This window comes from Epinephelus fuscoguttatus, linkage group LG17 (assembly GCF_011397635.1).
Source record: "Epinephelus fuscoguttatus linkage group LG17, E.fuscoguttatus.final_Chr_v1".
NCBI lineage: Eukaryota > Metazoa > Chordata > Actinopteri > Perciformes > Serranidae > Epinephelus > Epinephelus fuscoguttatus.
In genome coordinates this window covers 26,981,558-27,007,574 of record NC_064768.1, presented here as the reverse complement: position 1 = coordinate 27,007,574, position 26,017 = coordinate 26,981,558, and the positions used below count along the sequence as shown (strand labels likewise).

General features: G+C 40.8%; 1 protein-coding gene across 1 annotated transcript; it reads left to right on the top strand.

Annotated features, from left to right (window-relative positions):
• The first annotated feature begins 18,694 nt into the window (after positions 1 to 18,694).
• On the top strand, positions 18,695 to 23,901 carry sla1a (Src like adaptor 1a). The gene is made up of 8 exons (XM_049603141.1): positions 18,695 to 18,867; positions 19,335 to 19,431; positions 19,702 to 19,801; positions 20,000 to 20,086; positions 20,371 to 20,474; positions 21,932 to 22,063; positions 22,559 to 22,688; positions 23,239 to 23,901. The coding sequence occupies exons 2-8, from the start codon at positions 19,359 to 19,361 to the stop codon at positions 23,438 to 23,440; spliced, it is 828 nt and encodes a 275-aa protein (XP_049459098.1). The 5' UTR covers positions 18,695 to 18,867; positions 19,335 to 19,358; the 3' UTR covers positions 23,441 to 23,901.
• Positions 23,902 to 26,017: the final 2,116 nt, after the last annotated feature.

The window sequence follows — 26,017 nt, the reverse complement described above, 5'->3', positions numbered from 1 at the left end:
CCTAGACCAAACTGGTTCCTTCACACACCAAAGGCCTTCCGCCTCCACTTAAATCATACGGAGACAGGAAAGAAAAGTTTCAAACCACAGGTGGTATCATTCATGCTCATGTCAGCATCTGTCCTTCATTTTCTGGTCTGTTACGATAGTAGTTAGTGTTAACTGCGGGGCTTCACGTGGACCTTTATGCATCATTAGGTGACGTCAGTCAAAGCTGTGCTGCGTGCCAACTCCTCTGTGCGTTTCATGTGTCTGTTGTGGTGCATTTGGCAAAAAAATATCCTATGATGAAAGCTAGGTCTGAAGCAACTAGTGCTTTGCTCTCACACGAAGAGGATATAGGGCTGAGTTTGTCAGCTGACTTGAGTGGTTAATGATTCAGTCGAAGTTTAAGAGTGAAGATTTTTTAAGGGAAAGGCTTAACAGGGAGTGACAGCAGAAACAAAGAGCTCTAGTGTATCAAATCATGAATTAATTTATTGTTTCAAGGCAATAGTTGTTTGCCAAAAGCTAGATGAGCAATACCACTCTCATGGACATTGCTCCGAAGTCCTGTTTTATCAAAGATTTGCACTGCTTCCTGCAGTTAGACAACTTAATCACAAGAAGAAATGTCATCACTGTGCGTGTCTGTAAACCACGGATATGTTACATTTGTACATTATTTTGTGGCAGATAAACTGACCCTGAAATTGTCTCAACAATGCTTAGTTGAGTGTGTGGTTAGGGTTAGGAACAAAAGTCACTTGGTTATGGTTAGCAAGAGATCATGTTTTGGCTTAAAACACCCACATTTTGTGGCACAAAAGTCACTGGAAAAAAAGGACACGGGTTGGTGAGAAACACCGAGGTTTGGTGGCTCAAATGCTGCTGGGAAACACCATGATGGGTCAGTAAAACACCCAGGATTGGTTGCTCAAACATTGCTGAGAAACTGAAACTAACTGCAGGGAGTGTGTATTTTTTGAAGACGGGACTTTGGAGCAGTGGTTATTTGTTTTTGGAATAACAGGCTATTGGGCAAATGGGCTTTTGGTCTAGTGGGACATTTTCAGACTAATGGGACTTTGGAATTATGGCATTGTACCAAAATATGAAGTTATAGTAAGCGGGTGATTTGCCAAGCTTAAAATAAAGACTTGAAACCACAGACTGTAAAAATAATGGATGTAGCTACTCTGACATCACCCATTGGTTTGTGGACCCGTTCTGAAGCCTTGAGTTCAGCATTTCGGCTGTTGCCATCTTGGGTTTTTGGAGCCAGAAGTGATCATATTAGGCGAGAGGCTGATGCGAGGGGTGGATCTGACTGAGAAGCTGACAACACTATTGGCAGATAGCCTGTCACTCAAAGCAGCCCGCCCCTTACATTTGTGCAACTTTAAGCCTTAAAAAAATGCAAACAAGTAAGAAAGACTTTCAGCAATAATTTGTTTTAACATTTCGATTAATATGTTTAAAATTTAGAGGGTTTGGTGGCCGGATTCTTACATTCTGGAAAGAGCCATGCTAGCTGTTTTCCACTGTTTCCAATCTTTAAGCTGAGCTAAGCTAACAGTCTACTGGTTGTAGCTTCCCACTGTACAGACATGGAGTGATATTGATCTTTGAAACTCTCAACAAGAAATCAAATAACACATGCTTCATTCATTCATGTCATACACTTGATGTGCATAAACCAAAGTCTGCACTGTTCTAACTACTGACCGACTGTGTCACCCACTACACTCTTTGGGTGCATCATAGTCCTGTAAGCCTGTATGAAGCAGAATAAAACACAGTACACCCTGAGCACTGTGCAGTATCTGTCCCATGAGAATGAAGGAGCCAGTAAAGCACTCCAGGTATAAAAGTGTGATGGATGGCCTGATTACGGGAGCCGACCATCTATGACTCCAGTCAAAATCCCCTCATTAAAATCCCCTCAAGTCGCAGAGAAGCCTTGAAGTCAAACAGTGTTTTGGAAATCTTCGAGCTTCAAAGTCAAGTGGAGTCGGTAATCCTCCTTAGAATGGGAGACTGACTTTACAACACCTTGAGGCGACCAAAAACTGCTGAGGTGATACATTAAAAAAAAAAAGGTCCTTCACAGCACACCACCAGTGCGGGAAGAATGTCTGATTTTCTTTCTTCTCTGCAGCCAGCTTCATAACAGACTGCATACCTCTTAAAACAGCAGAATGTATCTTCTCTGCAGCTGGAAATAGCTCAACTTCAGAACAATCAGTCTTCCTGCAAAAAGAGAAGTTTCAAAGTTAATTTAAGTGCAGTGGGTTGACATGATGAGAATGTCTCCTGAATTCACAGTCCCTGTAAAACCACAACGTGTAGGTGCTGCTTGGCAAACAGATCCTTTTGTTAGCGCAGCCAGGCTAGCGGTTTCCACTGTGTCCGGTATGCATGTTAAGCTATATTTACAGGACAGTCATGAGCATTGTAATCTTCGCGTTTCCCAAAATCTCAAACTGTACCTTTGAACCCGACTGAACTTTGTGAGCCATATGTAGGCCTTCAGGCTTATATGAGAGGCTTGTTTGTTTGTGTGTATGTGTGTGTGTGTGACGGAGAAAGGGCACGGCAAGCTATGCTCAGACCAGTCCAGTAATTATACTGTCTTTATATAGCTGTGGTCACATGGACTGAGGAAAACATCTGCTGGGCTCTGCAGATATGAGAATCCTACATGAAGTTGAAGCGGTTTAATGGTGAGCGATTCCTCATGCAGCCTGTAGGTATTTGTTAACACTATTTACCATCTAATACTGTACTATTGATAGATTATATAGCTATAACATTGTTAGCTTAGTCCAGCCAACAGCACACAGGTACAGTTTAAACAAAGCTAAGCTCACAATGCCACTCAGTCAGCTATTTAACCACTGATTTATTACATGAAATGCTCTCTGCATCTTTTGTAAGGGAATGGGTTGGGTGAAAATATACATTAATATTTGACAGACTGCACAGTTAACTTGTAAAAGCACCTTTAGTACTCTGCAGTTGTTGAGGAGAGACGTGTATATAAAAATCAAGTTTCCATGCCTGTGTTTGTTGTTAAGTGAAAAATGGTCCTGCAAACATTTAGCAAGTCACCACCCTGCCAAAAACAACTTTTATTTTTGTTTCTGTTCCAACGCTGTCGGCTCTGCATAACAGGCTTTGTATAAAAAGTGGTGTGTTGTGCAAATGCGCGCAGACATTTCAACACACAAGAGCACACAAACCAGGGGCCATGCTCGCTTGCTTGTGATTAATATGATTTATACCAAAGGCCTTTAATGTCTATCATTATTCTCATCTAGCTGTTGATTTCCACTGGCTGACCCGGCGAGGCTAGATTTATAACTCTGGCAAAACATTTTTGTCTGACATTTCCGTTTCCTATCAAAGGCCTGCTTTAATATCTCCTCTTTAACGGTCCGCGGCTACGCACCTAGACAATAACAGATCAATCAGGATGGTCAGACTAGATGGACATAAGTAGCCTACGGATGCAATCTTTAATCTAAGCCATATTTGAAAAATTAATTTTGTTGTAGTTTTGTCTCTGGTTTGTGTGTGCACAAATGTGCCTTCAATGTGATTTAATCAGCTTTTGCAAACCTAAAGTTGATTATATCACACGTTACGGCACATTTGTCCAAATGTTCTCACCACAGAAGATGTTAGCAAGAAATTCTCAGTCCTGACTTTATTTTTTATCAAGATGGGGTGGTTTATAAACCATGACCTGCTGCTGTGGACGTCCAGTGTTCAGTTGGAAAATCTGCTATGACTGCCTGTAATTCTATGTAAATGCCATTCATTTTACATTATGCACAAAAAATGAAAAATCAAAATTTGTGTTACATTTTGGTCATACTGAGACCAAGGTCTCTATCTAATTTTGTACTGAAAAAGAAAGAAGCTTGAGTGATTGTGGGTTTATTTCAATTCTTTTATACTGGGGTCAAAATGCTGGTTGGTTTTACCGTGTAAATATATCAAGGAATAATGTTTACTCAGAATTACTAAAACTAAAAGATACCAGAAGCAAGGGATTTTAATTAAGATTTTAAGTTCGAATTTTACGCTGCAATTTGTATTGAAGAAAACTGTATATTTTAGTCTGCCACGGGGCCTCCTACCAGTGGGACGTGCCCGGGACACCTCCAGCGGAAGGCACCCAGGAGGCATCCCCATCAGATGCCCGAACCACCTCAACTGACCCCTTTCAACGTGTAGGAGCAGCGGCTCTAATCCAAGCTCCCTCTGGATGTCCGAGCTCCCCACCTCTCAGGCTGAGCCCAGACACCCCATGGAGGAAACTCATTTCCACCGCTTGTATCCTCAATCTCATCCTTTTAGGTGAGGGTTTGGACGTAGATGGACCAGTAAATCAAAAGCTTTGCTTTCCGGCTCAGCTCTAGTAAGAGGCCCTGGGGCAGACCCAGAACATGTTGGAGGGATTACATATCTCGTCTGGCCTGGGAACGCCTTGGGGTCCCCCAGGAGGAGCTGGAAAGTGTTGCTGGGGAGAGGGACGTCTGGGGTGCTCTGCTCGGCCTGCTGCCCCTGCGACCTGGCCCCAGATAAGCAGATGAAGATGGATGGATGGATGGATGGATGGATGGATATTTTTGTTTTGCACAACATGCAAATTAATTATACATTTTCTAAACTAATATATTTTTTTCTCAGATGACATTCATTACATAACCTTTAATGTTTTAAGACAAACTAAGTTAACACTTTGCCATGATGGCTGTCTCTTACAGTTGTTTATTCATGGGGTCTCCAGGGACAACAGTTGGCAGTCCTTGTATGTTAAATAAATAGGTAGGATGAAGATTAAATCACAAACCTTTGGTCATTCTTGATCATGATCAGGTAAAGCCTAAGAAAGAAAGCAAGGATATCAGATACTAACACTGGTGACAAAGGACTTACTGCATTACAGAAAAAAACAAACATCTGTGCGAACATGGATTTGGTTTCCAGGTAACCTGAGCTGAAATTCCTCATCTCACATGAGCCTTGTCCTCTGATTTTAAGTCCAGGCTCAGACATGTCTCATGTGAATGTACTGCACATGCTAGTACAGTGCCAGACAATAAGCATCATACAGTAATACAGTGTGTGTGTGTGATAAAGTCAGAAGGGACGTCAGTGCTTATGCATATGAATGAACGTGTATGTGCCTTGATCACAGGCAAAGGTTGTGGTTCACGTCTTACAACCTGAGGCCCAACTTTCGTGCTGCTTTGTTCATTTGTTTAGCTTTTGGCAGGGCGAGAGGTGATGTGTAGACAAAGCGAGGGACTTAAGATGCTTCGAGATCCCAACTGCTCTCATGATCGTGACTTTTAACAAAAGCTGTCTTTTACAGCATCTGTGTGTGGGTCAACAATGAGCAGCCCAGTGAGGCGTATACGTTTCAGCTCAGTATGGCTTTGGCTGTAATTCAAATCAAACACCGACTCGAGCTCCTTTTAACTTTGCGTAGACACTGACTGTAAAAAAACCCCCCACAAACATATGACTGCTTTTGCATATGTATTGGTTATGAATGTCTGATTCGTAAAGGTCCTGGCATTTCTTGATTGCGTGAGCCCAGCCCACTGTAGGAATGCTTTGTCTTTAAGTGTTTACCCTGGCTGGCCTTCTATCTCTAAAGCCCTAGCCTCGGGATATGTGATTATGAAAAGCTGCCATTTGCATCCAAGAATTAGCACAAGGTGCTATCTGACATACAGATGGGTACACAGCAAAGAAATCAGGTCTGTGCTGAGGTTTTGCAGCAGCTGTTTATCACAGTCCCTCTGGATCCTGTGCATATCCAAGTGACTGACAGGGCTAAATGACTTTGAGGCATTCTCAGGCTTTAATGCCAGATCTCTTACATCGGCAGCTAATCCCCTCAGCATTCATGGAATCAGTTATTGGCACTTTTGCAGGTATTTACCTTCATTCCGATACAAGCCGGTGGTTAGAATTAGCAGCAGCACAAGGAAAAGTAGAAGAGGAAAAATATAATCACTGTGAGAGTCCTTATCTGCTCCATCTTTTGAGAAATTCAGATGGTTACGAGGAATCTTGGAGTCATCGTGGCTGAATGGATTTTCTCAAAGTGAAGTGAAGCCGTAAACAAGATTTAGAGCTGAGCACATCCCTGGTGAACCCGCCACAGCAGAAACCGCACTTTAAACGTCTGTCTGGTTTACGCAATCACAGCTCCAAACCTGCAGGGACCAGTTGAAAGTGAGACGGGATGTATGACAGGGCTTCCTTTAATGTCTCGCTCCATCTTCATAAACTTGTACATATAAGGGCACTGAAATCATTCCAGATAGCTCCAGAATTTTTCCTTGACCTTTACAACTTTGTGAAGTTGGTAATGGGAGTGAACCAGGGCCAGTTATACACTGGGATGAAAAGCAATCTGCACACAATGGAAGTCTAAGTTAGCGTCTGCACTTGACAATGAAATATGTTAGTCAGACACTAAGTATATTGTTGTGACTTGGGATCATATTCTCTTCAAGTCATGCAGCTATTGACAGGTGAAGTAAGGCCTCGAGTGTTTTATCAGTATGTATAAAAAGTGCTGGACCGAGCACATTTGGCGCCCCATGCAAACTATGTTGCCTAGAGATAGATCTGCCTCTGCTTAATTCTTGATGTTTTATTTTTGAAATTAAATTAACCACGAGTGAAGAAGATGAGAGTAAAGTTAAGGGACAATACAACAAATAAAAAAATAACCACTTTCCAATAACAGAAATAGCAATGTTCTCACCTCATCCTGGACCTTGAACTCAGTTGACAAGGTGAATTCCAAAGTTAAAAAACATCAGGCAGGAATGCCAGGAACGAGGGAAATGACAGGAATCACGTTACGCGTATTCAGTGGTGGTTACACTGGTGGAATGAACACCACAAGCATTTGCTCCCTCACAGCAGGACAGAAATGGAATACTGTTTTTGCCTTATTATCATTCATTAGATCAATTGTAAAACCTATCAAGCTTCAGTGAGTAGGTGAATAGATGGATCCAGTTTTCGGTCATCTGAAGCTTCTAAAATGTTAGTGTCAGCTGAGGAAGGTCATGCAGAGAGTAACATCGGTGCACTAAACAAGCTCTTTTTTCCACAAAGACCACCTCATATCGTTAGGATGAATGTCAGAGAACATATAGAAAACGACATGTAAACGTGTTCTTACCTTACCGGTGTGGTGCCATGTTTGTTTACCATTTAGCTCTGCTTTCCAAAGCGCGGCCGAAATATCGCGATAACAAGCATCGATCTCATACAGTGCTTGTTTAGTGGACTAACTTTGGGCTTGAAGTATGCCTGTTTACTTACGTTTTAACAGGTCTGACGCTACTATGCGCCCCGGCTGTATCTAGGCTAACGGCTAACATGCTAACTATTATTTTTATGTCACTAGTCACTTGAAACAAATTTAGGACAATAGGAGACAGGTTGAAATAAACTGAAATTTCCTTTAATGGCTGTTTCTTCCTGCACATTAAAGCTGCACTTTGAGCTTCAATACAAAATATTTCACATTGGTCAGCGTAGTTTTTGTTATTACTGTTGCATAAGAAAAAGTATGTATGAAACTGTGGGAATGAGGGGTGAACTGTTTTAAAAATTTAAGATTTATCAAGTGCTGGTTGGTGGATCAGATACACGCCGGCTCTCGTTCACTCCAAAACTCTCTTCCTTTTCCACAGTACAAGACAACGGAGACATGTTTTTGCGCCATCCCAGTGTCCCCTCCATATTTACAGTCCACCCAGCTTGATACTTCTTGTTTAGCGCTGTAGAGACCGAAGCTATTCGTTGTGGACAATGTTCTTGAGCCCAGACTACAAGCTTATGATAACATCAAACATGTTTGATTTTGTCGGAACATCAAGAAGCAAAAAAGACTTAAGACAGTTTGGAGTTTTATCCTCCTGAGACCCTGTGTCCTCATATGAGGACATCACATTTTGGGTTAACTTGACCTTATACCTCAATCTACTTAACTTAGACCTGTTGTCCTCGTTCATGGACACTTTTTGTGCCATCTAGTGGTAGTAAGAGCACAATACAATAATCCATGTAAAAACAAGATGGCAGCCATCTCTGCCAAGTCAGTGTGCTGCCGATCCCGACACAAAAGTGGACAAGGTCCAAAACCTTATCACATTTTATGGTTGAAACTTGTTTACTTACAATTAATAATGCTTGTAGTTTGGTATGGCAACAAAATTGACCAATTTTAGCAACAGTAACAAGCTAAGACACTGTTGATTAGGAAGTACTCAATTAAGACATTGGGACTTTATTGTTGTCTCGTTTGAGGACATTGGGACTTAGTTATCGTTGACAATGTTTAGTCTTTTATACTTTTCGGGTCCTACTGATCCCAAATAGCTAGAAGAAATTAAAAAAGCATACAAAACAAAAGTCTCAGGAGGTTATGACCACCTTACACAAAACAGTCGAGATCACAGCAGTGCACACCAACCGTTCTTAAGTTATGCCCACAATTCAAATAAGATCTTTAATTCTTACCAGCTGTATGCCCGGGTTCACAGTCTGCTTTTCAATTTGTTCTGTCTCACATCAAACATACTAATATGTGTGACATTGAGGTTTCCCCCACGGACTTCCTGCATCTATGACAGGATCTATATATCCTACTAAGCCAGCAAGCTCAGAAAACCATGGGTACAACGTAAATGGACCGTAAATTGTTAGCAATCAAATTTTCACAGTTCCGTTGTGGATTGTTTCTCAGGAAAGTACTAAAGCAAATGATTCGCCTGGAGAGCCAGCAGGAACGAGCTGAATGAGTTCGAACACCAGCCAGTGGAAAAATGATTTTACAGTGTTTCCTTCATTATGTAACAGTAGCTTGGACCTACTTTTCCTGAAAGGTACATCAGTAAGTCAGTGAATTAGTTCAGTGTGTTTGTTTCACATCTTTACTTTTACTGAGGTGAATCAGGCAAATATTGTCGGATGTAAAAACTTATATTTAAGTAAACTAAGTGAAAATATAATCAGCTAACGTGACATGATCAGCTCAGGACTGTGAGTTACTACATTCCACACAGTTATACATCACTCATTGCATGTTTCCATTGAGCAAACATATGCTTACACAACACAGCTGACAACAGCATTAAAGTCTTTATCAGATTTGGCTCCGAGGCTTTTTTTGGGATTTGCATGTCTTAAAAACAGCAGTGTGCCTGTATGCTTATAGGGAGGGTGCATGTACTTTCACAGGTGCACAGTGAAAACATGCAACATTAAAATAGCTCACTGGCATATAATGACTAGGTAATAGATGATGACGCAGCGATAAACGCTAAACTCCCATCTGGATGTTGAAGAGAGCGACTGAGTGCACTGATGCAGACTCTCATTATGGGCTCTGCAGGGCTGGCTGGCAGGATAACCGATAGTTACCCTGCCCTGGATGTGAAGGCTGGCATTATCCTTGATGTGTGTGCGTGTCAGCGTGCGGAGGTGGAGGGCGGTGCTGCCTGAATACACAGGTGGCCCGCATGAAATCACTGATAACAAAGCTTGAATGATGCCCTGACATTAGGAAGACTTTCTCTCTGCTGAGCACACCTTGGGGGATTTCACTGCAGGGAGACTTGCTGGTTTAATGACACAATTAGTGCGAAACTGCACCTCCACTAATGGATGCACGATGTGAAATTGTCCCAGAATGACCTCAGGTAACCTTACTGACTTTGAGCATTAAAGGCGCTCTCCACAGATTTTACACATCAAAGTGAGTTTACTCGCCGTGGGGCTTCAGCCAGTGAAAACAGTTGTATAATGTCTCCTGTGGCTCTGGATGGAGCTTTCCTCTGAGAAAATAACCCTGACAAAGTCATCAAGCACAGAGGGTCTAACAAAATATGCTATTGGGTTGCATTATGGGAAATGTAGGATCTGCTTTGATTATGCTTGGGCGCATAAAGGCTGAAAGTCAGGATATTTTGGCCTCTGCTCTGGTTTTGACTACTTCTTTTTCCTGCAAGTCCCCCAACTTGTAGAGACACATTGCTAAATCACTGGAGTACCAATGTAAGCCTTTTTAAGGACATGCACATTGTAATTGCATGTTTATCTTCCATTTACACTGATGATTGTGTTTGCAGTCTGTCCCTAAAGTTGAAATAGTGGTAATAATCTCAGCCCTGGTTGATCTGGCGACAGCCATAGCTACTGTGTTCACACAAAGTGCAGTTTAACACTACAGCAAACACTCCCTGAGCAACTGCTGTGTCAGATACAGTATACAACGGAAAAGCAGCTGGTGTATCTGTTTACAGCGAGGCCAAACAAACTTGTGTTGTTTTAATAGTGTTATTAGTGTTTCTAGCTTTGGCACTAACCGTGATCGCAGATACACTTCCTGTGAATGCTTAACAATAATAGCCGCAGTGTGTTTTGCCAGATGAATGCTTGTAGAAAATGTTGGGTTTGTATGAGCAGTGTGAATACAGCTCTAACATGGCTGTTGGAGAGTGAAAAAGTAAAAACCGCTTCCTGTGAATTCCTTATGCATGTAAAGGCAATTTATATCCAGTGTAGGAATGGCGGACTCCGCCACAGACAATGAAAACTACTATAAAGTGAGGTAATTACAGACTGCCAATACATTAAATTGCTATTGTTGAAAAAAGTCTGACCATAAATAGTAACAAATGGGTTTGTATGGTTTCAGACCAGTTTATGAATGAGAAGGAATAGTGGCATCACATGTTAGTTATTTTGCCAAGGGGTCCAGCCACAGTTCTCCTAAGTACCTCCACTTCACTAAGTGCCATCACATGGCCCAGTGCTGGATTCTTTTAATGGCAGTCGCGGTTCACAGTAATGTCAGTGATGTAATTCTTCTGAGTAATATTTTCCTTTACACAGCTGAAAAAAAAGTCATTAAGTCAGGTCTCATTATTGCAGCAGACTGGAATGAATGTTTCAAGTCTGGAAAGGTTTTCGGGTCTAAAAGTTGTTGTTATTGATTCACTGAGGAGCTTTGCTTTTGCTTCCCTGTCAGAAAAGACACACTGCAGCCCTGTGCTCACTCCTGTCACCAACTCTGCTATAATGATGCAGTGGTTTGCAAGTACAGACTCAGATTTCTTAATGCAGTTGCATCCACTTACCATTAAAATCACCAAAATGATTCTGCGGCAGTGTCCTCGGGGATAAGGTGCTGTGTTATTACAGTTATTTTAAATCACTAAATAAGCAAAAAGAAATAACTGAAATTCGTCTGAGGATTACTCCCCAGGAATATCTGTGAGAGCTGGGAGGAATGCATTAATGGATGTGAGAAGCAGGGAGGACTGATTACTTGTGCAGATGATTTTGGTGGATAAGATGCTCCAGATGCCTGAATGACCCACATGCAGTGACCACATTACATTAATGATTACAGGCTAAGTGGGGGAGTATTTTGGCTCCTATATGTAAGCAATTTTGGCTCAAAGTCTGTGGCTTAAAAAGCTGCAGATATATACACATGCACGTATAGCCAGCACACGCCCCGTGTCTGTGAATGTGGTTTGGAGTCCAGTGGGGTCAGCTTCTGTATTTAGATACCACTCATTACAGTGAGAGAACACAGCAACCGCATGAGGACTAACTACCGGTGTCTGTGCATGTGGAATGTATATTGTTTTTAGGAATAGAGGAACTGTGGAAAGATTCATTATAACAACACTCACCTCTTGCTCGCACTCCCCGCCAAAGAGCCTTAAAGGCATATGAACACGTCTTGATTTAGACTTCTAGAAAAAATAAATTATGCGGGGAATTCCTCACAGTCAGTAATTTTGTAATTTTAGACAGAGGGCGTGGAAGTCACTTCTCCTTGAAATGTTCAAACACATCCAGCCTCTTACACAGCAGCCACTGGCAACCGCAGCCAACGTCGGCCACAGGCAGAGAGCATCTGTCTTTACGAGAGGCAGAGAAGGAGTGCGTTGCCCAGAAAAAAGTGCTTACAAATCACTGACCATCGTCAAAGTTGGAGCTTTAACTTCCTCCAACACGTGTTATAAACATCAATCATGCGGAAGTCTTTCACAACTATCCATGTGTGGGAAGTCTCTGACAGCTAAATATCAGCTTTACTGTCAGGGTAACATCTGCTGACACCTGCTGCACTGCTTTTATGAGCATTTTATGAATAAAAACATTTGCTACAAGTGTATTTTTGTATTCACTTAAAAAGACCTTGCTTTATAAAAAAGAGAATGAATGGTTTCAGCTGTAATGGTTATGGTGTGGCAGCTTAATATCCACTTATGATTTAATTCCTTCCTGTTTCTTAACTGCAGTAGCCTATAAGAGATTATCCAGGTGATCTGCCTAAATAAACACCTGTCTCAACCAATTTCAAACAAACATTATTAATAGAGGCAATTTAAATGGGAATGAGTCTTGATCAATTACCTCAACTAATCTGGGAATACGTTCCTGATCCCGACGCAACAAAGAGTCCATTGAGCTGTAGGTCAGTGTGGACGGGCTCGCTGGCTGAGTTTCACCTGTGTTATGTCTGCATGTGACTCATTCAAAGACACACATGGCCTTGGCACTGTCAGCGACATGAGCCAGGGACTGAGGAGAAAAACAAAAAATAAAAAAGCCGTGTAGTCAAGGAGGAAAAATGTTCCAGACTCAAGTAAAAGCCTTGTATGCCTAAATACTGCAAAACCTATTATATCAAATAGTTTTCTTTACTGTTATTTGCATGTATAATATATTTGCCTTACTCCATTTTGTCCCTTTGAACCCTTGTTGTTTTACCATTTAACAGTTAAATGTAACTGAATACATTTATTTAAGAGCTGCACATACCTATAAATACAATTTTAGTCCAAGATTACTCGTGCTTTACTTGAGTACATCAACTTTATGCTACTTAATACTTCTACTCCACTGCGTTTCAGTGGGAAATATTGTCGTTTCTGCTCTTCTCCAATATATATCTGTGCTATTGGAGTAGTTGTTGGTATGCCTTAAATTGCACATCTTGTGCTGTGGTTGCATGGACTCAGGCAGACGGTGTCAGCAGACAGAAAACAGCCTCTGGAACGCATGGTAAAAGCAAATAAACAGCCTGACCGTAGGACAGTAAACAAAACATGCATGATATGTTGCAATGTGATGTCGTATTGGTTTTTTGTCTGTTTTTTTATTCTGTTATATTCATTCTAGTAATGTAAAATATTTTACTGTCCTCACATCCAGTAGAATGCGATCTACCGTCTGCCTGTTTCCATGTAAACGCAGCATAAAAAGGCGTGCTGCCCACGCTCAGCAGGGTGGTCTACTGCTAAATGGATGGACTTGCATTTATGTAGTGCCCCTCCATTACCTCGACCACTCAAATGGCCTCACACTGTACACCACATTCACCCATTCACACACACAAACGGCTGAGGCTGCCACACAAAAGGCATCAGGATCTAATTTTGGCCCTGCTAAAGGATCTTGACAAGTGGACTGGAGGAATTGGCTCTATCTCATGAGCTACAGCTTCCTATCAAGCGAGCAACAACATCTTTTGGGTTGATCAAGTGGGTGCCCTCCTTCTTCTGTGTTCTGCTGATAGGCCCACAACACCTCAAATGATATCAAGGGGGGTATCGAGAAGGTGCAACAGCCTGGAGATTTAGGGCCCTATTTAGATGGTCTAAAACGCAAAGCGCCAGGCGTGCGGCGCATGGGCGTGTCCCAGTCACTTGCTAGTTAGACAGTGCCTTTTCAGACTGTGCGCCATGGCGGAGAGTCTAAAAGGGTTGGACTTACTCTGTGAATTAGTCATGGGTCTGTTTTGGGCGTATCATCCAATAAGCCAATCAGAGTGTCACCTCTCATTCCCTTTAAAAGAGGTGCGATTGGAGCGCATGGTGGAGAGCTAGTTAGATGGCGGACCTACCAACTGGAAAGAGTGAGCGTTTTACAGCTGAGGAGACGATAAATGTATCTCTATATCGACTGTCCCGTCACATCTGATGTCAGATCAAAGGGGATTGGCACCGTTTGGCACGTTTGGCACGCGTAATGGAAACCCAACCTGATTTGATTAACACAGCTGCAAACTAATAAGTTCACATCCCACTCAGCCAGCCACAAACAGCCACAGCATCAGATAGGGAGTATATATTCAGCATCGGTCATCTTAGAAAAGCCAAAAGAAAAGAAACAGAGTGAGACTGCGAGAGAGAAAGAGAGCACGCATGCGCACGAGAGAAACGCTGTCAACAATTTGTAAATTACTCAGTTTATTTTATTTTAACCCGGGAGGTTAGAGAGCCCAGCTCCCTCTCCAGCATCCTGAACCCCCCGCCCGAAGGTCCAGAAAGGGCTGGTCCCATGGCTGCACCCGGGCCCGTCTGGTTTCCTCCTCCTCCTCCTCCTCCTGACAAGATGATCTTCAGTTTTATGTTCTAAAAGCTTTTTTTTTTTTTTTACATATACATTTGTACTTGTAGGGCTATAAGTTTACGTTTTTAGTTCACAGAAGCTGGTTATTGTTGTGTTTATGTCAAAATAAAGTTTATCAAACGTTTTCACATCTTTGATTTTGTGATTTACATGCCAAAATGATCACAATTCAATTGGGAAAGACAAGTTCATTTTACAGGCTATGCATCAGCCCGTGGAGGTCTGCTAGCAGTTCCGTATATTCGGACACTGTGAGCTTGGACTTCCTGGATTATGATGATCATTATTACTGCGATTAGATCATTCTGATTAATGACTGACCATTAAGACGTGTTTCTGATAAATATTTTAATGTGCACAATAATAACCTTTCACAGTCATCATATTTTTATTTGTTATCTTTTGCATATGTGTGGCTGCTCCATGTGTGTCTGAGCAGAGTGCACGCGCGTTGTGCACCCACCTAGAGACGCATATTACTAACTTGTTTAACAATGAAATACTGCGCCGTTGACTTTAGACCAAGTTTTTGTTGGTCACTGGCGCATTTGCTTTTTACGTCATCTAACTAGCAACACGCCATGACTGCGCCTGACCACTCCTCATTTTTAGACCAACACACAAAGAGAAACGCAAGTTCATTTGCTAGTTAGACAATGAGGGCGCAGGGTGTGAAAATGACAACTGCGTCTGCATCTAAATAGCGATGACACTTGCGACATGGATTATGCGCCCTCCGCCGTCCGCTTTAGACCATCTAAATAGGGCCCTTAGTCTTCACTTTGTGATATGGTGCACTGGCGATACAAAAAAACATTTTCTGTAAAGATTAAACCAATAAGATACAAGAGGAGTCAAGTGAGACAACATGCTTTGCTTTCATTTGTTCCTTTGTTTTAAACTGTGGCCCTTTAATAAACAGCCCACAAAAAGCTGATCTGCTGTGGCACAAAGTTGTTGAGAGAAGCAAAAAAGATGGAGACAACTGCCAGTAACACTTCTGCCAATAATACAAGTAAAAATCTACTTTGAAACTTTCCAAAAATGAACAAAACTGGCCACAGGAAATGTTGCAAGCTCTTCACACCACACAAGCTACACGTTGACCACAAATTTATTTTCACCTAAAGCTGATGAAGACTTCCTTCCTCTCTTGCAGCCACAACAGTTAAAGTCCTGGCATCTGACACCATACAGTCACCACCCACCGAGCTACAGCAGCTGCCTTTTTTTTCTACAACCAGCCGAAAAAGTCTTCGGTACAGCCTAACATGCAGTTTAGTTGCGGTTCAGTTTAGACACGATAAGACCTATGATTCCTGTGTCCTTCCTCTGAGGAATATTTATCTCAGAACTCTGCACACACTCTCACACACTTACACACACAGCAGGAAGCCAACAAAAGGAACTGACAGCTCAGTGTTTTCTGCATACACCAAATATCTGCCAAGACTCCAGAGTGACGCAGATATGAAAAAGGTTTATATGATACCCCTATTTATTTACTTTTAAAAATCCCTTAAGGGCTTTACAAGTTCACGCTAATAAAGAGGCTAATCTCTTGCTCTGTGTCCGCTCTTATTGCATATTATTGCGTCACTGTCCTGCAGTCAGAGAGGAAAGGTGGCAGGAGCGAAAGGCCTAATGGTCTGGAGCAGACTGATCCAGGTTTTAATATGGAAAATACATGAGAGAAGTTGTCCTGAGAGCAGTAAAGTGTGGCACTGAGGAATATTCTTATGTAACCAGGACTATGTGGCTTCACATATACTCAATCTATCCTTTTATAAGGATTAAAATTAGAAGTCAGTGAAGTGAAACTGTGATTCAAATAAAGAAAACAACGCATTTGGGAAGCTGAGATGTGACATAAATTGCAAAAACAGAAATGAATGGGAGATAGTGAATCACAAAGCAAGAAGGCGCCGCATGAGACGGGGAATGAAAGGGTTTGACACTCATCATGAGTGAAGGGGGAAAGAAAAGTCTATATAGAACTTAAGACAGTTTTTATCATGACACGTGTAGCAAATCACCACAGAACATTTTGTGAATTACTGGCACAATATTTCATGCACATACCGTATATTTTTTTCACTTCTTGTTTCAGAACATGGACACATGAAGATATAAACCTCACACAGACTGGGATGCACTGTCTCAGCAGATCACATATGTGAAACTGAATGGTTTTTGGTTCCCTAAATTGAAACATCATGGGTTATTCTGGGATACTTTTAGACAACAGATAAACACAATAGCTAAAGATAACACCAATACACTTCCAATTTCTGTCTCTATCACCCACAGAGCTATGTACAACTGTTAAAATTTATCTGTAGCTGTCACTAACACTTAACTGGAAATTAGCTGCTTTTATCTTTTAGTCAATTCATTTCTTTTTCTGCTTAAGTGCAAATATAACTACGATAATCTCCCTAACCTTTACCCATGACACATTTCTATACAGATCAGCACAGTGGCAGATGTCACACAAAATCTCTGAGTGTCCCACCAAGCATGAACGCTGACAAATGCTGCCTTCCTCTGGGACAAAAAAAAAAAAAAGCTCATCAACGGACTAAAAATACCTTTACAGTATATGTAAAACATGTTGCAACAGTTCCAATAAGCAGAATTATTTATATATTTCACTTGTCCTTATTTGTGTCCTGTGATTCTACAAATTATTTAAATGCTTAAGCACAGCCAAATTCAATTCAAACAGGTTTCTATCATATCTCAAATCATGTGCAGTGACAATATGGTAAAAAAGAAAGTGCTTATACAATTTAATTCACCGTAGGTTTGAAAATAATTATTATTTTTCTTTCAGATTAATCTGCCTTTTCTTTAATTAACTGATTACAGGAATGGTTTGGCATTTTGGGAAAAACACTGATGAGGACTAATAACACTTTCATTTATGTACGGTGAATATGAAACTACAGCCAGAGGCCAGTTAGCTTATCTTAACACAAAATTTACAGACAAGGGAAAACATTAACTTCAAGTAGTAAGTCCCAGGGAGCTACTATCTATCAGGAACCAGTAATTTCCTGAAGTCTCAACTAGTTGCCAGCCAAGAATTACTCAAGTGCGTCATCCCCTACAACCAAAGGAATATAGTTTTTACACCTGCTGAGTGGACTATCGAGAGTTTTTGTGCTAAGCTAAGCTAACTCTCTGCTGGCTGTAGTTTCGTATTAAATGTACAAACGTAAATGGTGTCGATCTTCCGGCCAAATCACCAGAAGAAAATGCCGGCATTGTACATTTCTGCAAATTACATATACATTAAATGTGTACGAATACATGTCATATCAGCATTTCTTAAGTGACTTCTGATTACATATATATATGAGCTGACATTGTCAGTGGGAGGTGGAGTGGATGATGGATGGCGTGACGCCTGGGTGAGATAGCTGCCAAGCTGCAGACTGTTCAAGACCAACAAACACAAAAAGACACTTGATTTTAGCGAGATGTTTCCAACCACAGTTGTGGCTCCAAAACAGGGCAAGCCGAAACACTGACAACATGATCTTTTTCCCAAACAATAACTAAAGTTTTTTTTGTGCTGAGGCATAACAATAGGTTAACTACAGCACTGTTGAAATGTTAAGTTTCAACATATCTATTACGTACAAATATTACATATTCATGGTTTGCATTAACATGCAATACCATCATTTATTCTGGCGACTGGATCAAGAGAGCCAGTAAGTGTATCTACCAAGATTTTGAACTTTTATTTAATTGTCTATAAAATGTCACAAAATACCCAATGTGTCATCTTCAGATATTGTTTTCTATCAGACCAACAATCTAAACTCAAACACATTCAATTTACTGTCCCATAAAATAAAGAAAATCTTCACAATGGAGTAGCTGGAACAAGGTAATGCTCATCAATGCATACTTATCAATCATTTCAGCTCAATCTTTCTATGCTTTACGTAACAACAGAGAGTGGCAGTAAATAACAGCTTACTGGACAGTAAATAAACAGTCATTAAAGTAGATTATTGTCTATTGGAACATCCCCAAACACTTTGACACATAATTCAGTAGATTAATAAAAAGCGTTAGTCTACATTAGTGCTTTCAGTTAACTCAAATAACTATATTTAGACGGTTGTTATTCACTCCCCTCTTTCATGATCTGTGTGTCTCAACGACACTTTTGCTGGCCCTCTTCCTCATTTCATTACAGGAAGTGAGTTTGCAGTCAGATGCAACACTGTCACCACACTCAGCGACAGGTCATTGCAGTGAATTCTTATCAACATGGTACTTCTCTAGTACTGGACTCCGCTGCTGCCATCATGCCCTGTTTGGGCAGTCGACACTGTCACCACACTTGATGCCGTCAAAGCAGGCCAGCTACAGGTCCCACAGGTAGGTGTCTATATTTTATCAAATCAACTGCTTCTGCTTCTGGTTTCTGTATTGACGGGACTGTTATTACCCCATACCAGCCAGCTGAACACAGTGTGCCGTAACTTCAGAGTATCGTCACATCGACAGGATCTGTTGAAATGCATCAAAATGTGAATTGTTTCATAGAGACTGCAACATGGGAGTCTAATGTCGCAATATATGAATTTTATTTCAGTAGTCACTGCTAGTTGTGAGCACACAGGGCTAGGTGCTGCAGTGGAAAATTAAGTCCGATAGCATCTAGCCTCAGCTTCCCCATTCTGTCCGTTGAGATAGGTCAATGGTCAGCTTATAGGAAGTTAAAAACTCTGTGGCGCAGTAGCAGAGAGAAGTTTAGTGGTATAAAAAAAAAAAACAGATTGGTACATGAGTGGAAAATTGTTGAGTACATTCAGAGCATATCCGTCTCTCTGCCCTGACTTCAGACTGGAGTCTGGTCTATCTGAAGGATGGGGAATGTGATGCGAGGCGTGAGTGCCACAGACAAGGTCAACAAAGACAACCATGACAGCTCTTTAAAAGGTAAGTTTTTTATTAATAGCATACTTTGTTTTATAATTAAAGTGCTTGCAAAATTAAAAGTAAAAACTTTCTCAACTGCTGTCAGTAAAACTTTCTGCATGTGCACAGCTACATTTCGATGGTGTAAAATAATCTAAAACTACGATTTAAATGAACTGGCAATAATATCCAAGCTTTGGTCTTAGACATCTCTGAATTTGCCAAACTAATGATGTCTGTGTATCAGCATTTGACTGTGTTTGTTAAGACTGTAATTATTGTTCTTGGCAGGTTCAGAGGACGACATGGTGGTAGTGCTTCAGGACTACCCGTCGCCTGAAATCAGTGAGCCCATCTACAGGATGGGGGAGAAGCTCAGACTCATTGCTCAGTACGATCTTGTTTTTTTTCATTCTTGATTAAAAACTTTTGGCAGTTGGAAGATCACAAATAACTAAGAGGAAATAGTCTAACCAAAAATAAAAACAAAACCTCATTTCTAACTTCATGCTCTAAGTTTCCAGTATAGAGAAGTGTCCACACACAAAAGTCAGTGGTTGATTCCTCTTTGCTTCTTTATGTTTCTCAGGGAGGCTTACTGGTGGAGAGTGCGCTCTGTTCAAACACAAAAGGAGAACTACATACCCAGCAGCCATGTGGCAAAAGTTTACCATGGGTAAGCAGAAGCAGAGCTATACTAACGTTATCCTCTACTATCGGCTGTTTGAACTTGCTTCAGATCAATAACAGCAAAGAATATGAAACAAGTTGTTCCACTACACTATCTATGATCTCTCTCTGTAGTAATGAGGTCGTGGGAGATGTTAGTAAAACAAGATATAGGCACGTGTTGAATGTGTCGATTTTGAGATTGTGTCTTAAGCAATGGGTTTTTTACTGCTAAGGTTTAAAATGCAGCATGTGATCTTTAACTCACAGCTTATTTTTTTGTTCGGTTAGTTGGCTCTTTGAGGGGGTGGAGAGGCAGAAGGCCGAGGAGCTGCTCAGTCTACCTGTGAACAGAGTCGGCTCCTTCCTGGTACGGGAGAGCACCAGGGAGAGAGGTGAGTACATTTGTGAGGCACAATCCGCTTTGTGAGTTTGGTTTGACTTTGGCTTTCTGTAAAAGATTAGTGTCGAGTCTCTGAATAGGAAATTAAAATGCTTGATGAGATCAGCATGATGTTAGGACACGAGCAGACGCCACACCAAGATGAGATCTAGTCAGATCCAAATCAAGAACAGGAGGGATGTAGTTCAAGAGAGAAGAAAGACAAGAGTCCAAAACTTTCAAGAAAATGGTATTCAATGATGTTTCGGGCCGGGACGGGTGGTGGAAGGGTCCAACAAACACGGACTTTCACCCAAAAGAAAGGTGTTCATGTCCAGTAAGATTCTAAAGTCAAACCTTGTTCTTTTTTCCTAAACCCAACCACATGTTTGCTGTTGAAGGAAAAAAAAACATGTTTGCGGTGTTGTACCGACATAGTGCGTTCATTTTGAAAGAGACTGTACGCAAACGTTAAATTTCCTGTGAAAACTGAAGTGTATCTTGAAAGAAGAGACATAGTGTCCCAGAAGGTCAACAACCAACTCACTCAGGGTACCTTGCACATCGTATGTGGACATGGAAAGTCCATGACCAACACGTCAATATGTGACGAGCTTGGAGTGAGAACGTGTTGATACAGCAGTTACTTCTGTTAACACCATCCCAACCCGTTCCAGAAGCGTAACATCCACCCTCTGCCCCAACATCGACACCATCATCGACTATTTTTCTGGCTTGGGACCTTTGATGCATGTCATTACTATTTGCTCTAACCCCATGATTTCTGTATGTAAAGGCAAAATTCTCAAAAATTGTAAAAAAAAAAGTTTTTATAAACAGTGCAGAGTGTTAGATAAAAATAGTCACGAAATAATCTGACACCAAACCCCTCGTGAAGGAAAGTTTTTACGCTTGTTTTTCTGCAGATTAAACAATCAACTGCGTTAATTACTGAGCTTCAGAGATGCTTGTAAACTGTTTTTTTAATCTTCAACCGAGTGAGACGATCTGTTTCCCTGTTTCCAGTCTTTATGCCAAGCTAAAATAAGCAAAGTCAACCATTTCCTGGCTATAGATTTATATCTAACACAGATATCACATACAAGTGATATCAATCTTCTTATCTAACTTTCGGCAAGAAAGCCAGTAAGCTTATTTCCCCAAAACTGTTTTTCAACTACATGTTTGAGGTAAACAACTTCTCCCCTGAAACGTTTCTGTGTCGTCATATTTGATTTTTTTCTGTACTTATGGTGCAAAAATGCACAATGACTAAGCATTAACGTTGCTTCTGCTTTTACATTGCCCTAACATTTTGAGTTATGAGTGGATTAATATGACGCTCTTGGGTTCTGGCAAACTGACGTGTCAACCTGATACCACTATGTGCTTGTTTCATAGAAGAGAGCAGCTTGGTGTCATGATTAAGAGTGTGTTGTTAAGTGTCTGCTGTGTGTGTCACATCCTCAGGTCTGTATTCGCTCTCAGTGAAGCACCGGATCATAAAGCACTATCGTATCTTCAGACTGGACAACAGCTGGTACTACATCTCACCTCGCCTCACTTTCCAGTGCCTTGAAGATATGATCAACCACTACTGTGGTGGGTGGATGCACAAACTCTATGATAAACAACTAAACAGACAGACAAAGTATTAAAAACAAACAAAAAGGAGACAAGCATCAGGATACATAGAGCCACACACACACAAATAGGAAATCACACGCTTTTTAAGTGCTGAAAATAATTTATCGTGTTCTTAATATAGAACTGTTTCTTATCAGTGGTCAACCTTCAACATATTTCCTGCTATGACAGAACATTTCTGTAGCAAAACAGGAAATGAAATACACTCTGTGTGTTTGAAAATGACTGCTGGTGCGTACACAGTGAAAAAAGTGTGAGCTTTAATTGTTCTACTCGTGAATTTACTCTGGACCAATATAGATTCCAAACCCCCCTCACAAGTGTGCTTTGTGTGTGTTTGCCTGAGCAGTAGAGTGTGAAAGAGGTTAATGCAAATTGTATGACATTTGTTTTGTGTTTGCTTGGAAGCTCAAGAGCAGTATTTAACTTCCCCTATCCTTGCCTTTTCAGACTTTGCAGATGGCTTATGTTGTACGTTAACCTCTCCCTGTCTGTCGGGTGTGACCCCACCATCGGACGCAACTCCTATAGCTCCACCTGTCGTCATGCGACGCAATTTTGACTGGGGGAAAATAGACAGGTACGATTGAGGCTTGGTGAAGATGATATATACCAGTTTTACTCTGACAGCATGACGTTCTGTCAGATGGTCTCTGCATGTTCTTGAACTGTTCGTCCAAAACGCAAAAAGTGATTGAACTTTAATTGATTAATCTGGGTTTTTTCAAATAATTGTTTATCCTATAAAAATGTTGGAAAATCTTGAAGATTGTTCATTATAATTCTTCATATTGCTTGTTTTGTTTAACCAACAGTCTAAACTGTAAAGATATTTAATTTAATTCATAAGAAAGAAAGTCAGAAAAAGTCTCAAACAGGAATCATATATGTCTGCATTTTCTCTTGAAAAATTAAAACAATTAAGGGATTATAACATTTTTAATAGTTTTATAAATTAGCTTATTAATAATTCAACTACTCGAGATCTGTGATGGATGGATTTGAAGAAAGTTATGTAAATCCAGGGCGGGATACACATAATTTTCATAATTTTTTTTTAGTGAAGAAGGAAATTGAAATGCTCAGATGCTCTGTTGTGAATTATTTTTTCTCATCTCCTCCCTTAACAGAAACCAGCTGGTCAGCACAGACAGCTGCAATGACAACATGGTGAGCTACGGAGTCAGGAACAGCATCGCCGCCTACCTGTCCTTTTCTGCGAGTAAAGACCCTGCGCAGACGAGAGCGGAGAGCAGGAAGAAAAAGAGCAAATCTGTTTATGTTGTCCCTGAAAACAGCCTTGGAACCATTGACTATGAGGATGACTTCTAGAGACATCAGCAGGGTTCAAAAAGACTGGAATACCTTCAAGTGGAGGGCAGTAGAGGGCATCCTTCTCTCGGATCCACACCATTTCTAATGTCAGCAGTGAACCGACATCCATGCCAAGCATCCCAAACATCAAAGTGCTCTATACCTTCTAATGTGAGCACTTTGGAGTTCTTTAACAATAATGCAAATTGCATGACCCCTCACACTTTGACTCAGCCAATGAGACAGAACTTAATGGAGTTGAACTGGACGATAGTGCAATTGAACTGTGATGTGTATTCTGCACATGAGCCTACAATACAAACAACCGGCATTATGATAGCATGAAAGAGGCTTGAACGCTACGGGTATTGTTGGGTAATATTAATATGTAATTGATTATTATTAGTGGCTTTCAAACTATCTTCCTGTGTTCTCCACATAGAAATATGGTTCTTAATAAATATTTTAGGGTAAAGTGACTTAAACATGCATTCGTTCTTTTTTTTTGTTGGCCACTTTGAAATGTTTTCACCTTATTATAGTGGAAATAGACATGTTTTTAGCTTTAACTTATCATTATAAAGTCAGTGTTGATTGCACAATGCCATGGCGATACAGTAGAATAATGACACCATCTGCATTTAGATTGCTTCCCTATAAGCCTTGCTTTCTCTATACAATCCTGTCTGCCACTGGGTACAACCTCCCAGTAAAATGGAGGCTTGATTGACGGCACAAAGGAAGTGCGTCAACCATTGCACAACCAAAACAGGAAGAGGATGGGGCTTTTTGTTTTCCCTGGTGGTTATCGCTAGCCATCATTTACCAAAGATAATCAATTTTTTGCAGTTATCATCCTCAGAGCAGAAATGGCAGACAGTGGAACAACTCAAGTAGATATGGAAACTGTAGTTGTTGCCAAGGGAAACGGAAAGCGATCCAGTTGTCTTTGCAACAGAAGCACCAACAATATTACCATTTGGAAATGCTTGGGGGAAAAGTTGATAAGTTGCCTGTTTCCGCTTTAAGTTCGTATGGAAAATGTGTCTTAATCCAGTGGATATGGAGCAACATTAGCAACATTTGTTTGTGTCAACCTGATAAGTCCAATATTTACTCTGTTCTATCTCTGTTTTGGTCTCCACCAACTCCTATGGGAAATATTTGGCTCTTTAGCTGCCGAATGCTTCACTGTGTCCACCAGCTGGTCACTAATTTTGTCTTTTAGCCGTTTGCTGGGCAGGTAGCATGGGCACAGTGTTATTAAGTTTAAATCAATCATTCATATGTTTGACAAAAATACTGAAGCCAACATCAGCATTTGTGCATAACGGTTGTAGGCTATTGTTGCCTTAAACCTCCATTCTTTCTAATGGCCAGCAGAGGGCGACTCCACTGGTTGCAAAAATATACAGATGTCTCGGACAAATTACGCTACGCTGACTTGATTTATTACCTCAGTTAATATTTTCTTAACAAGTTTATGGTCAATTGCTAGCTACAAGTCTTCTTCAATACAGCAAGATGTTCATATAGTAAATTATGGTCCCATAGAGGAAAATAGACGATAAAGCAGGTACGTTTTAGGGCGTGGCTATCTTGTGATTGACAAGTTGTTGTCATGGCAGTGTCCTTGAGTTTCTCAGTCCCATCCACTGCTCGCTACTTCACAGCTCCACCCTCTTATCCAAATATGGTTGCTTCTGGTTCCAAAAAAAAAAACAAGATGGCAACGACCAAAATGCAACACTGGAGGCTTCAGAATGTGGTCCACAAGCCAACAAGGTGACGTCATGGTGGATAAATCAACATCTTCTATACAATCTACTGTTGTTCACTTTGTGTGTGAGATCTGCCATTTTGCACTGAAGTATGTCAGTAATTTTTTGTATTAAGGAACCTTTTGTGATTTTTTGAACAGAATCCAGAGTTATAATCTACACTGATTAAAATGGGCAAAAGCTCTGAGACTTCCTAAATGCAAATTCCGTCACAAACTTCCAGCCAAACTGTTGATAATTTTTGAACTTCCTCTGTTCAGCTGTGTCTATTCTTGCCAGTGTGACGGTCTCACTAATTTCACATGGCCACCACATGAGACGCTGCCTTAACAACTGTTCTTTAATAAGATGATAAATAACAGCAATATTTTTGTAAAGGCATGCAAACAAAAACATTTATTACCACTGCACAAGACCTTATTTGCACTTATTTGCATTTACCCCAACCTCCCCTCAAACACTTTCATATTTGTGCTTGAGCAACTTCCTCTTCTGTTTTTTAAGAGTTTGACCTGAACATTTTTAACCACTAACCCCAATGTGCAAACCTAAACTCTAAATAAAGAGAGCAGCATGTGGCATTATCTATAGCTTTCTGCTCTTTGCTGGTTCATCTGACTCAGACAGTAAAGCAAAAATAAATATGTCCGAGAATGTCAGCTGGAGCTCGGCGCAGTCAGTGAGGAAATGTTAAGCATTTGTGTTGAAAGAACAGAGGTCTCTTTATAGTTTAAAGCACTGGTTTCCAACACGGGGGTCTGGACCCACACAAGCGGTTACCACCACACAAGCTGTACACAAACATATGTTCATT

Coding starts and splice junctions, on each gene's coding strand:
- sla1a (XM_049603141.1), top strand. CDS start 19,359: ATGGGGAATGTGATGCGAGGCGTGAGTGCCACAGACAAGGTCAACAAA. Junction 19,432..19,701: donor CCATGACAGCTCTTTAAAAG/GTAAGTTTTTTA, acceptor TGTTCTTGGCAG/GTTCAGAGGACGACATGGTG. Junction 19,802..19,999: donor AAGCTCAGACTCATTGCTCA/GTACGATCTTGT, acceptor TATGTTTCTCAG/GGAGGCTTACTGGTGGAGAG.